We start from the raw sequence: 13,757 nt of genomic DNA on the forward strand, positions 1-13,757 counted from the left end.
TGGTAAAAGTGAAAGCTGGACAGAAGCTGGATCACCCACATATAGGGCAGGCCAGATGACGGTGACCTTCCATCCACATGAAGAAAAACAGGCCGCTGCTAAGGGAACGTGCAGGCTGGGCGTGTGCTGAGACAGGGCCTGCTGCAGCTGCCTGTCAGTGTGCCTCACATCGTGTCACCCTGGTGGAACAAGGAACGTGCCAGCAACACTGGGGGTGAGGGGTCCGCTGTATTTTACATGCTTTGTACCACCTTCTTTTGTTTCACACCAAGCACAGAACACCTTTAAAAGTGATTTGCATAAAGAAGTGTTTTATATAGGTAAAAAAACAAAGCTAAAAATACGGTAAGGAGGGAATGAACAGGAAAAGATGCCAGTGTTTTCCCCTAACTGATGATTTGGCAATCTCTGTGAGTCGATGAACACACTTGGGGCACCTGCAGTGTGCCGGGCACCAGGAACCTGTAAATGCTCACCACTACGGGAAACCAACGGGGACGCTGGATGCACCCCTGCTGCCTACGGCACAAGGTGGGTGCAGAGCAGGCACAGCCAAGGTGACAGGACCAGGGGCTGGTTTCCAGGGGTGAGACCCATGGAAGTGCTCTGGGCTGGAGGGTATGTGGGTGTGGGGTGCTCCTGCCTGCCCTGGGTTTGCAAGAGGAAGCAGTTGAGAGAACATGCTGGACTGTGGAGGGCCTCCGAAGCCTTCCAAAGACATGTGGACACCATCGCACAGGGCCTAAGAGACATGCAGGCCAGTGGGACAGACGGATAGAGGCGGCAGTGGGCATGAGGGCCAGAGCAGGGCAGTGTCACGCTCAGGCTGCAGAGCAAGTTACCCCAGGGTGGTTGTGCAGCCCCCCTCCTGTAACTGGTCAGGTAAATTCATCTTCCAGATAAGCCAGAGAGGTGCAAATGGCTTGCTCTGCCTACCCAGTCCTGCTGCCTAGGAGGCCAGCCCATCTCCCGCCAGAGAGGGCCCTCAGTCAGAATTAGCCTGAGAGACCCTCTTGTTCATTGAGCTCCGGGGCAGGTGGGGGCAAGGTCTGCCTGGGGATGCCTAGAGCCTATGGCAGAGTGACAGTGGACAGAGAGACGTAGAGGTCTGAGGCGGAGAACTATAAGCTTTTTGCAGAAAGCAGAAAACTTAGAAAACTCCTGGGGACATGGAAGGTGGGTACTCCTTCAGGTGCTGAATTTGACAAGTCCAGGTTGCCTGGTACATGGTGCTAAGAAGGCTTCTGAGGTCACATGGCTGGGGAAGAGGGCCAGGGTCAGCTGCTGATGCAGGCCCGGGGTGAGGGGTGTGGCCTGGGGCAGGCTTATCCCGGGTTTGCAGTCCTAAGGCCTCTGAAGGCCAAGGGAGACTGTCTGACGACCCTGGGACCAGCCTTTTAGGGGATCACTGTAGTGTTCCCAGCAGCCAGGCAGTGTGGGGTCCCCGGGCAGCCAGTGGGAACCTTTCCTGGCTCCTGACCTGCCAAAGAGAAGTGGCTGAGCCCTGGGGCTCTGCAGAGAAGACAGGCCCTCCACATCCCGAGGGTAGACACGCTGCAGAGCTCAGGTTCCACATCACCTTTCCACAGGTGCAGGGTGTGGAGGCCTCTGACACAGGCCCCAGCTAACAGCAGCCCAGGCTAGAGGGCTGCTTGCTCTCCTGGCTCTCGGGTGGACTTCCCTCCATTCCTGCAAGGAGAATTGCATCAACTGAGCACCCTGCAGCTGACTGGGCAGGGGCCACTCTGACCCTGACAGTCAGAGTGGTTAACTTGGGCTCCTAGGCCTGCCATGGGCCTAAAGGCCCAGGGGACATTTCAGGTGGTGGACCAGAGTAGACAAAGGCACAGACCAGAAGAGCCAGAACGAGGCCACATCTTCAGCTGTCAGGACAGCAAGGAGCAGGGAAGGAGTCTGAGACTACAGGTGGGGTCAGGAAAGCTGCAGGCCTGAGGCCAGGGTGACGGTCAAGACAGGGGTGTCCAAGGACAGCAGAGGGCCACAAATTGAGGAAATGGCAGGGTCTGAGGTGACAGGAGGATGGTGGATGTCCCTACCCCCCTTGGCCAGGCCCATACGCACGGATGAGGCCTCCATCGCCGACCTGCAGCTGGGCGCTGCTCCGCCTTTCCAGGTCCTGCAGCACCGAATGCTCGAACGCCAGGGCGGCCACGCGGCTGAAGAATGCCTTCACATTCTCCCCTGTGGGCCCCGAGGCAGCCGTGACTACCCCTGGTTGCATTTGGCGTAGGAGCCAGGACGGGCCTCTCTGAGGTTGGCCCATGGCCCCTCCTAGAGCACCCTGACAGGAACAGCAGCACAGGACAGTGCAGCCTGCCCACCCGTGTTATAACGGCTGTGCCTGCCAGCCCCCCTCCCACCTGTCGCCCCCTCTCCACCTGCCCACCCCACTCCCTCACACCTCTGAGCCTTCATTCTCCAGTATCTACTCTTCTAATCAGTTGCCATTGACCACTAAGGGCCGGGTGCTGGGACATGTGGAGCTCTGGACAGACACTTTTGATAGCTGTTGGATGGGGCTGTGAGGATTACTGTGCTCCCCTGTGGAGTCTCTGTGTATCTTCCTCCAAGTGGAGTTGCTGCCCATCAGGGGGCCGCTTGCTCCCAGGCCCCAACGGGAACACTGTACACACCCCTGGTGCAGTGTGCAACCTGAACATCTGCTCAGGGCAGTCCTGCTTGGCCCATAGCAAGCTCTCTATAAACTGTTAACCTGACAAAGGAGGGCAGGTTCTGACAGCAGAAGGGAGACTGTCTGAAAGGAGCAATAGAGGACACCAGGGACTGCCAGGTGTTTGCACTGGGCTGGAGGTGGCACCGACCTTCAGCGCACACCCAGTCCCTGGCTGGGTGTTCACTGTCTTTCCCTGCCAGGGGCAAGCACTACTGGGTCTGATTTCTTGAGTGCCCAGAGCCCTAGGGGCCCACTATGTGCCAGACACTGCACGCTATTCCCTTTCATCCCCGACAACCTGTGATTTCAGTCTGCTCTTCGTGTCTCTCCATTTTCTAATTTTTCCTCAGTAACTACATACAGATGTGATTTAAAATTTCCTTTTCCTAACAAAACCAAGACGGGCAGCATCGGCCTGATTCCCAGAAGAGACGACTGAGGCTTGGAGAGGTGGGCATCTTGCCAGGGGCTGGGGGCTCAGTGTGGCTTTGGGCAGACTGGGTGGGGAGTGGGATGGGTGAGAGCTGGGGGCTGCAAGCCACGATGATACCCAGGAGGGAGTGGGAGCCCCCCCCCCTTACTGGGCCTACTACATGCTGAGAAGTGTCACACACTTGGCATCTGAGGGGCAGGGGCAGGACAGTGCCGTAGTTACAGGTGTTTCCATCCTGGCTCTGTTGCCTCCTCCCCTGTGGGCCTGGGAGTGACTTCACAGGGATAAGACAGAACCTGCCTCCTAGGTAGTCCTGAGGGCTGCCTTGGAGAACATGCCAACATGGCATGAGGCAGGGCTGCTCCTCCCCCACCCCTGAGGCAGGCCTCCTAAGGCACTACCAATTGCCAGCATGGGGGGCTGTCACGCCAGTACATGCGGGGCCACGGAAGGGAAAGGCAGACACACAGGGAGAGCGGCATGGCCTGAGAGCCGTGCTCTGTCCCCACCACAGTGACAACCCGGGTCCCACTCACCGGTCTTGGCGGACACCGACCAGTACTCAGCCTGCATCTGGTTGGCCATGTGCACAGCCTCTGCTTCGGCCTGCTCACACGCTGCCCCTGACTGGGAGAAGTGGCCTCGCTGACGCGGGGCTTGCACCCGTCTGCAGAGGCCCCTGGGGAGGCAACTGCCTGTTCCCCACGGTGCCACTTCCCTCCCTCAAACATGGGCTGCAGGTGGAGGCACTGTCCTATGGGCCATCCAAGCCTCTAGTGCTGCTCTGCTCACCAGAAGGTCCTTCTTGGCTCCCACCAGGAAGATGAAGCAGGAGCTTGCCTCATTCTCTCGTAGCGCGTCCTGCAGCCACTGCCTGGAATACAGAGGGGAGACGGCTGAGACATGCCACCTACCCACTCACCCAGAGCAGGGCACAGGGTCACACACCTCCCTAAGGCCAGCTACATCGGCCTGGAGGTGCAGGAGGGGCGCCTTGGCCCATGCTCGCTGGACAGGGTGCTGGCACCACCACCAGATGGGCTCAGCTGGATAGGAAGGGGTGGAAATACAGGAGCACTGTTAAGGGGCAGTGAAGACCCCACTCTGGCCCTGGCTTGGCCCTCGACTCATGAGACCTTGGGTGAGTCCTGCACTTTTATTAACTAGAACGATCACCCCCGCTTCCCTCACAGGGCTTGGAAGATGCTGGATGTGAATGTCCCAGGGCTTTGGTCCACCAGCTGGACGACTCCCAGCAGAAGCAAGATGGCCTCCCAGCCTCGGTCACATTACCAGTTTGCTGTGCCCTAGATAGCAAGGGCCAAATTCATGTCCCTTCAGACTAGACTGGCTCTAAAATTTTAAGGCCCAGGGCAAGGTGAACGAACATATGAGACCCCTCCTTCAAACTGATTAACTTTTGAGATGGTGACAGCAGAGTATTAAAGCAAGTGCAGGCTCTTTGGAGCACGTGCCCTGCTGAGACTGTGCTGGCCTCACACTCAGGTGCTACCGCCCACTGGCTTCGGAGTGGGGATCCCTTTCAGGCAGCTTCCTAAACCCAGGGGAAGCACAGGGGCTGCAGAACCCGGACTTGCCTGGTGTGCTCCAGAGTCTGCACGTCAGTAAGGTCAAAGGCTGTGATGATCACTGGACCCGGAAAAAGGCAACAGCCAGTCAGCCACAGTGAGGCAAACAGTGTGACAAAGAGAGGCTCTGTGTCAAAAAGGAGGGGCCCAGGAGGAGCCCAGTTCCTGAGGAACTGCCAGGGCGCCCCCCTCCTGGCACTCAGTACCAGACCCCACGATGGAAGGTGGGGAGGAAACACTGCACGGCTCCCAGGACCCTCCTCCCCACTGCCCTCCCCTGATGCACCCAGCAGCCCAACCTCAGGGTAGAACCCAGGGAGGGTGGAGAAGGCAGGCAGGACACTCAAGGCTTTGACAGCAGAGACTCTCGGCCACTTTTGGCTAAGGGGGCTCGGATGAGGGTCTTAACTGCTGAGCCTCAGTTTCCCCACCTATAAAATGGTGGCAATGACACCTCTAGCTCTCAGGTGCAGCTGTTTTAAAAAGCTATTTGTCCAGGGCCTGTCACAGGACAGACTGTCAACAATGCAGCTATGGCTATGACGATGACTGCAACAGCCAGCTTTAGGGAAACAACTTCTGTGGAGCTGGGTGGGCAGAAAAGGATGCAGTCTGTTCCCTGAGCTCCTCTGGTCACTGCCCCGCCCTGTCCAGTGGTGTTGGGGAATGGGGAGTGCTGGACCCCCTTAGGGAGGACATTCCAGGACAATGGCTGTGCTCTACTGGCCACCAGGCGTGTGAGCAGGGCTGGACAGGGGCTTCCTCTACACTTGGCTGAAGGCTGCAGGAGTGCCTAGGTCCCCTCCGGAAGCAGCGGGGAAGGGAAAAGAAACTGAGGACAGGGATGACGGCAGCCAGGCTGCTGTTTGCAGACTGCTGCGACGAGGCACCTCACACCTCATCCCCATGGGAGAAGCATACCCTCTCAGAAGAGAGGGGCTGGAGAGGCCATGTGGCGCTCATGGTTTGTTTCCTGATTTTGCTTCTTCCAAATACTAAAGAAGGTGTTGTTTTTTTTTTTTTTTACCACATTAAGTAGACATAATGGCACCCTATAATAATTTGAGTCTGGTTCTAGAAGCTTCTGACGGTCCTCTCACATCTCCTACTGAACTCCATCTCTGTCTTCCCCCAGGAAGGTGGGGTGGGCGCAGGCAGCTAACGTGTGCCTCCTGCTGACTGTCAGTGCTGCCCGGTGCACGGGCTGTCCTCGGCTCTGGAGGTCCCACTGGGGACCTGGCTGTCCTCCCATGGCCCCTTGTCACTCATCCTCTTTGGCCTAGCCCCTCCTGTTGAGGAGGGACAGCCTCTTCCCTGGAGTCCAATGCTGCTCTTTCTTGCTGGGGCCTCTCTCAGGATCTTTCTGAGCTGAAGACTGGGGCTGAGATTTAAAGCCAGCACCCACCACCACAGAGTCTCTAAAGGGCCAGCCAGGCCCCAGCATGAAGGCAGCTTCCCTGTCCCTAGGCAGCAGCCCAGGTGTTTTCTCAGTGGTCAGAGGCCAGAAACTGGAGCATCTGGGTTTCCTGTGGTGCAGTTGAGCCAAGAGTCCTACTGCACATGGCTGAGGGCCCCAGAATTGCAGGCTGCTCACCCTGGGCACCCCGGTAGTAGGCAGATGCGATGCACTTGAACTTCTCCTGCCCAGCTGTGTCCCAGCTGTAAGGTGGGTGAGAGAGAAAAGAAAAGCAGTGGGAGGTTAAGCAATTGTAGGGTTTTGAGTCAACAAGCTAGTGGGAGGGAGGGTAGGAGACCTGAGCGTCCATGCCAATGGGTAGGCTTCAAGAAGTGCCTATTGTGACGCCTCTGTCCCTGTCGCCAGGTTCTCATGATCCCTTCCTGGGTGCTTGGAAGTGCCTGGGGTGTGGGGGGGACCTCTCTCACTGCAGTCACTGTGGCTGGGGAGAGGGGCTGTGGCATTAGTCGGTCCACTGCCCTGATGAATGGAAGTGCAGCTTGGTCTCTGCTGGCTGGGACATTAAAAAGGAGTCCAGGGGCCGGGCACGGTGGTGGCTCATGCCTGTAATCCCAGAGCTTTGGGAGGCTGAGGCCAGAGGATCATTTGAGCCCAGGAGTTCAAGGCCAGTCTGAACAACACAGTGAGACCCTGTCTCTACATAAAAAAAAAAAATTAAAATAAAATTACCTAGTTGTGGTGGCATGCACCTGTAGTCCTAGCTACTTGGGAGGCTAAAGGTGGAGGATGGCTTGAATCTAGGAGTTTGCAAGGTTACCATGAGCTATGATTGCACCACTGTACTCTAGCCTTAGTGACAGGGCGAGACCCCATCTCTTAAAAAAAATAAAAGTAGCATATGGCCCACAATGGGGCTTCCCTTAAAGATGTGGACTTCTACCTACAGAAGAGGGTCTGTGAATGGTGCTGGGGCTCTAGGCTGGGCCTCCAGCTGTGGCTCTTGTCACCTGCTCACTGGGGCATTGCTTCACCTTCTGCGCTGCAGGTCCCAGGTCCCTAACAGGTGACTTTGAGCAGTTAGCTCCAGCTCTCTGGATGTCAAGAAGGACTTAGGAGCCCTAGGTCCATGGAAAAGAATGCAAAGTCGATCAATGTCTGCCATGGGCACAGCCTAGTAGAGGAGAAGGCCCACATGCTGAGATCTACTCACGCTGGTTTAGAACAAGGCAGGAGGTCAATATGTAGGGACGGGTCTGAAAATCTATCCCATTTTAAAGTCAGCAGATCGAAATTTAACTTTTCTCAGTAAACCAAAAAGTAGACAGACCACAAGTAGCACACTGTTTGGTCTGAAAAATTTTTAAGGGATCCAGAGAGATGCAGTGACAGGTTTTTTTTTTCATTAATTCATTCATATTTCCTTTCATTTCTGAAGAAGACTCTGGAGGGAGGAGCTGGGAGTGGTGGCCTGAGAGTGGGGCCTGTTGGGAGGCTGCCAGTTGTCTCAATGTAAGACAAGAGCTGGGACAGTATTCCTGTTTTGTCCTGGGCCCTCTGATGAGATACAGCCTGTGGTCACAACAGTGAGTCTAGCCACCAGCTACTCTCTCATTCTCTACCCAGGCTGCCCTCACAGGCTCTTTGCAGTCCCAGTTTTGCAGCTCCCACAGTACCTCAGCCCTGTGTTCTTACAGCCTCTTTTGCTCTGGACTAATCCTATACTCTCCCTCAGGCCCAGTTTGGTATCATCTGTCTGCAGCACCCCAGGGCTGAGGAGGTCCTGAGAGGGGAGGGAACAGTCTTGACAGAGTCAGGAGCTCATGCAGGCTCAGCTCAAACCGGGTCAGGGGACTGAGGGAGGAAGCTGGGAGAGACAAAGGGGAAGGGGGCCAAGACAGAGTCCTGGTGATTTCCAGCAGGCAAGCCCGGGGCAGGGACGGCCATGTAGGAGAGCACGGAAAGGGGAGGGTCCAGGCAAGATGCTAGCCAGGGTGGGTAAGGCTCAGGCGAGAGAAAACCAGAGGAGGGACGAAGCCCCTGGGCCACTGAGAGGGGCTGGCAGGGGGGAAGACAGACAGAACAACAGACAGAGGCACTCACATCTGCAGGCTGTAGGGAATCCCCGCAATCTCAAAGCGCTCAATTTCAAAGTCCACCCCAATGGTGGCCTTATAATCTCGGTCAAAAACATTCTTGCAAAACCTGTGGGAGGAAGAGAAGTCATCAGAGAAGTGTCCTCACAGAAGCGTGCACGGAAGCTTCCCTGTGATAGTGCGAGTGTGGATGGACAGAGTAGCCACCCAGAACGCGTGCGGGAAGGGAGGGGCAGGAGCCCTGGAAATCTGCAAGTTAGAAGCTAAGTGAAACTGGGTGTGCAACCACGGGGAAGGCAGCGGACGGGTGAGTCTGTGGTCCCAGGGGTACAGAGGCATGGACACCAGTCTCCCGGATGCCCGACCCTACCATCTCCCTGATTTCTGGTACCCCTTTCCCTCCAGCTGCCACCAGGCTGAGGCACAGTGGTTCCTGGGAGCCACACTGTTCCTACTGTGACACTGTCATTTGGGCCACCCAGGTAGAGGTGTGACAAGCTGGTGCTAGAGGGTGTGGCCGATGGGGCTTAGGAGCTGCGTACCTGTGGATGAGGCTGGTCTTCCCCACGTAGAGATCGCCAATGACAACCACCTTGGAGAGTCTGAGCCTGTGGAAGATACATCCATGTGGCCTCAGGCAGAGTCTGTGGACACTCACAGGCCCTTCCTTCCCTGAGCTCTCTGCTAGGGAGCCACCACTCACTCCAGAACGTAGGACAGGACACCCTGTCCCCCCTCTCCAGACATCAGAGGGGAGGGTGGGAGCGCCTGCATTGCTCTGGGGATGCTGATGCCCCTAGAGCTGCACCTCAGAGATTAATGAAATTGAAAACAAAAGAACCATTCAGAAAATTAATGAAACAAAGAGTTGGTTTTTGAACAAATAAATAAAATAGATAAACCTTTGGTTAGACTAACTAGAAATAAAAAAGTAAAATCTCTAGTAACCTCAATCAGAAATGATAAAGGGGAAATAACAACTGATGCCACAGAAATACAAGAGATCATCTCTGAATACTACCAGAAAATTTATGCCCAGAAATTTGACAATGTGAAGGAAATGGATCAATATTTGGAATCACACTCTCTCCCTAGACTTACCCCAGATGAAATAGATCTCCTGAACAGACCAATTTTAATCACTGAGATCAAAGAAACAATAAAAAATCTTCCAGCAAAAAATGCCCTGGTCCAGATGGCTTTACCCCAGAATTTTATCAAACCTTAAAAGAAGAGTTTATTCTTATATTGCAGAAATTATTCCAAAAAATTGAGAAGGAAGGAATCTTCCCCAACACATTCTACGAAGTAAACATTACTCTGATACCAAAGCCAGGGAAAGACCCAACTGAAAAGGAGAATTTCAGACCAATTCAGACCAATCACTAATGAATATAGATGCAAAAATTCTCAACAAAATCTTAGCTAACAGATTATAGCTTATCATCAAAAAAGTCATACATCATGATCAAGTAGGTTTCATCCCAGGGATGCAAGGCTGGTTTAATATACGCAAGTCTATAAACGCTATTCACCGTATCAAGAGAAGTAAAACCCAAAACTATATGATCCTCTCAATAGATGCAGAAAAAGCATTCCACAAAATCCAGCATCCTTTTCTAATTAGAACACTGAGGAGTATAGGCATAGGTGGCACATTTCTAAAACTGATTGAAGCTATTTATGACAAACCCACAGTTAATATTTTACTGAATGGAGTAAAACTGAAAGCTTTTCCTCTTAGAACAGGAACTAGACAAGGTTGTCCTCTGTTACCATTACTATTCAACATAGTGCTGGAAGTTCTAGCCAATACAATTAGACAAGACAAGAAAATAAAGGGCATCCAAATTGGAGCAGAGGAGGTTAAATTCTCCCTCTTTGCTGATGATATGATCTTATCCTTAGAGCACCCTAAAGACTCAACCACAAGACTCTTATAAGTCATTAAAAAATACAGTAATGTTTCAGGATATAAAATCAATGTCCACAAGTCAGTTGCTTTTGTATACACCAACAACAGCCAAGATGAGATGTTAATTAAAGACACAACTGCCTTCACCATAGCCCCAAAGAAAATGAAATACTTAGGAATATACCTAACAAAAGAGGTGAAGGACCTCTATAAAGAAAATTATGTAACCTTAAGAAAGGAAATAGCAGAGGACTTTAACAAATGAAGAACATACGCTGGGAAGAATCAACATTGTTAAAATGTCTATACTTCCCAGAGCAATTTACTGAGTCAATGCCATCCCTCTTAAAATACCAACATCCTATTTTCAAGACTTGAAAAAAAATGATTCTGCCTTTTGTATGGAACCAAAAAACCCTCATATTGCTAAGGCAGTTCTTAGTAATAAAAACAAAGCTGGGGGTATCACCATACTGGATTTTAGGCTGTATCACAAGGCCATGGTGGTCAAAACAGCATGGTACTGGCACAAAAATAGAGACATAGATATTTGGAATCAAATAGAAAACCAGGAAATGAAATCAACAATTTACAGCCACCTAATCTTTGATAAACCAAACAAGAGTGTCCACTGGGGGAAAGATTCCCTACTCAATAAATGGTGCTCGGAGAATTGGATATCCACATGTAAAGACTGAAACTGGACCCACACCTTTCTCCACTCACAAAAACTGATTTAAGATGGATAAAGGACTTAAATTTAAGGCATGAAACAATAAATATCCTCAAAGAAAGAATAGTAAAAACACTGGAAGGTATCGGCCTGGGGAAAGATTTTATGAAGAAGACTGCATGGCAATAGCGACAACAGCAATAATAAACAAATGGGATTTAATTAAATTGAAAAGCTTCTGTACAGCCAAGGAGACAACAAACAAAGCAAATAGACATCCTACCCAATGGGACAGGATATTTGCATATTGTCTGATTCAAAGACAAACACTTAATGACAAGGATCTATACAGAACTTCAACTAATTCACAAGAAAAAAACCAACAATCTCATACATCAATGGAGAAAGAGAGATGAATAGAATCTTCTCCAAAGATGACAGACGAATGGCCAGCAATCATATGAAAAACTGCTCACCATCCCTAATTATTAGAGAAATGCAGATTAAAACAACCCTGAGATATCACCTAACCCCAGCGAGAATGGCCTATATAGCAAAATCTCAAAACTGAAGATGCTGGCGCGGTTGTGGAGAGAAAGGAACACTTTTACACTGTTGGTGGGACTGCAAACTAATACAACCTTTTTGGAAGGATGTTTGGAGAAACCTCAAAGAACTCAAGCTCGACCTCCCATTTGATCCTGCAATCCCATTCCTGGGCATCTATCCAGAAGGAAGAAAAAAAAAAAAAAAAAAACTTTTATTATGAAGACACTTGTACTAGGCTGTTTATCGCAGCCCAATTTACAATTGCCAAAATGTGGAAACAACCTAAGTATCCTTCAACCCAGGAATGGATCGGTAAGGAATATGTATACCATGGAATATTATTCAGCCATAAAAAGTGGAGATTTTGCAGCATTTGTACTAACCTGGATGGAGGTGGAACACATCATTCTTAGTGAAGCATCACAGGAATGGAGAAGTATGAATCCTATGTACTCAATCTTTATTTGAAGACAATTAGTGACATGGTGGGGCGTGGGGGAAGGGGAAAGCAGACAGAGAAGGAGGGAAGGGGTGATGGAAAGGAAAGGAAGAAGAAAAAAAAAGAACAAGAAAATAGTGACTAATTTTCACATAAATTGTTTTTTTTTTTTTTTTTTTTTTTGTAGAGACAGAGTCTCACTTTATGGCCCTCGGTAGAGTGCCGTGGCCTCACACAGCTCACAGCAACCTCCAACTCCTGGGCTTAAATGATTCTCTTGCCTCAGCCTCCCGAGTAGCTGGAACTACAGGCGCCCGCCACAACGCCCGGCTATTTTTTGGTTGCAGTTTGGCCGGGGCCGGGTCCGAATCCGCCACCCTCGGTACATGGGGCCGGCGCCCCACCGACTGAGCCACAGGCGCCGCCCCATAAATTGGTTTTAATTTTGACCAAAGTATATTACTTAAATATTAATTTTTAACCCAAGATGTTAATATGTTGTTTAGGATATTATATCCTCATTTATAAGTGACATATGTTTGTAATTTCTCCTTTATGATAATATATTTTCTCCAACTTTAATAACAGGTGTACCCCGATGAAGTAGAATGATTTTGGTGTATTTCTTCTTTTTCTGTTGCCTATAAGATTTAGCATGATCTGTTTTTTGAAATTATCTTTTACTTTTATTTATAAATATTAGTTGTCTATTCTTTGATACTTAAAAAAAATAATAAGAAGTTAACTGATGACTCCATACTGAATCTCAGAGTCAAAGCATTCTATAATAGACATGCTCTTATTTGACAATGTGACTGTTACTTTCTTTGCATCATCATCATCATTATTATTATTATTGCTTAAGATTTCGATGTAGCAATTGTCTGATTCCTTTCCTGAATGTATTTGTTTGTTCGTTCATTACGAGGTTTTTGTTTCTAGTCCTCATCTTTTTTTTTTTTTTTTTTTTGTAGAGACAGAGTCTCACTGTACCGCCCTCGGGTAGAGTGCCGTGGCGTCACACGGCTCACAGCAACCTCTTAACCCTTGGGCTTACGCGATTCTCTTGCCTCAGCCTCCCGAGCAGCTGGGACTACAGGCGCCCGCCACAACGCCCGGCTGTTTTTTGGTTGCAGTTTGGCCGGGGCTGGGTTTGAACCCGCCACCCTTGGCATATGGGGCTGGCGCCCTACTCACTGAGCCACAGGCGCCGCCCGTTTTTGTTTTTTTTTTTGTGGTTTTTGGCCAGGGCTAGGTTTGAACCCGCCACCTCCGGCATATGGGACCGGCGCCCTACTCCTTGAGCCACAGGCGCCGCCTTAGTCCTCATCTTAAACATTGTTATTGTTATGAAACTTTAAAGTCTTTTTAATTTTGTGAAGGCAAAAAAAAAAAATGGAAACCTAATTAACACATGTATATGTAAAAATAAAAATAAATTAAAAAAAAAAAGAAAACAGGACTTGAGTATTGAGAATGTTTTGCTTAGATTTAAAATCATCAGAGTAACCAGCAATAACCAAAAAATGGTTCCCCAGGAAAAGAGAGCACTTAATCCTATCACTTAAATATAGAACCTAATCCCATCCCAGCCCACCCCCAAGGAGTCATGGTTTTGCATTTTTACTCAGAAAACTCAATCATCCTTGAGTCATCTAAAACTACAGTGGATTGTGGTGGGGTAGGCTGGGTGTGGAGGCTCACGCCCTATAATCCTAGCACTCTGGGAGGCTGAGGCGGATGGATTGCCTGAGCTCATGGGTTGGAGATCAGCCTGAGCAAGAGAGAGATCCCATCTCTAAAAATAAATAGCCGGGTGTTGTGGCAGGTGCCTGTAGTCCTAGCTACTCGGGAGGCTGAGGCAAGAGAATCACTTGAGCCCAAGAGTTTGAGGTTGCTGTGAGCTATGACACCACGGCACTCTCCCAAAGTGGACAAAAGTGAGACTCTGTCT

General features: G+C 50.5%; 1 protein-coding gene across 1 annotated transcript in view; it reads right to left on the reverse strand.

The window, feature by feature from the left end:
- Positions 1 to 297: 297 nt before the first annotated feature.
- The window catches only part of LOC128584482 (ras-related protein Rab-36-like), a 17,787-nt gene continuing 4,327 nt past the window's right edge, over positions 298 to 13,757 (reverse strand). Inside the window, exons 2-10 of the mRNA XM_053589407.1 lie at positions 11,457 to 11,534; positions 8,770 to 8,835; positions 8,235 to 8,336; positions 6,312 to 6,376; positions 4,723 to 4,778; positions 3,921 to 3,998; positions 3,665 to 3,755; positions 2,083 to 2,202; positions 298 to 1,689 (exon numbers count right to left, since the gene is read on the reverse strand). Of these exons, the coding sequence (XP_053445382.1) occupies positions 1,625 to 1,689; positions 2,083 to 2,202; positions 3,665 to 3,755; positions 3,921 to 3,998; positions 4,723 to 4,778; positions 6,312 to 6,376; positions 8,235 to 8,336; positions 8,770 to 8,835; positions 11,457 to 11,534 (721 nt within the window). The 3' untranslated portion in view covers positions 298 to 1,624. The remainder of the gene's footprint in view (positions 1,690 to 2,082; positions 2,203 to 3,664; positions 3,756 to 3,920; positions 3,999 to 4,722; positions 4,779 to 6,311; positions 6,377 to 8,234; positions 8,337 to 8,769; positions 8,836 to 11,456; positions 11,535 to 13,757) is intronic.

The sequence above is a fragment of the Nycticebus coucang genome, chromosome 4 (assembly GCF_027406575.1).
Source record: "Nycticebus coucang isolate mNycCou1 chromosome 4, mNycCou1.pri, whole genome shotgun sequence".
NCBI lineage: Eukaryota > Metazoa > Chordata > Mammalia > Primates > Lorisidae > Nycticebus > Nycticebus coucang.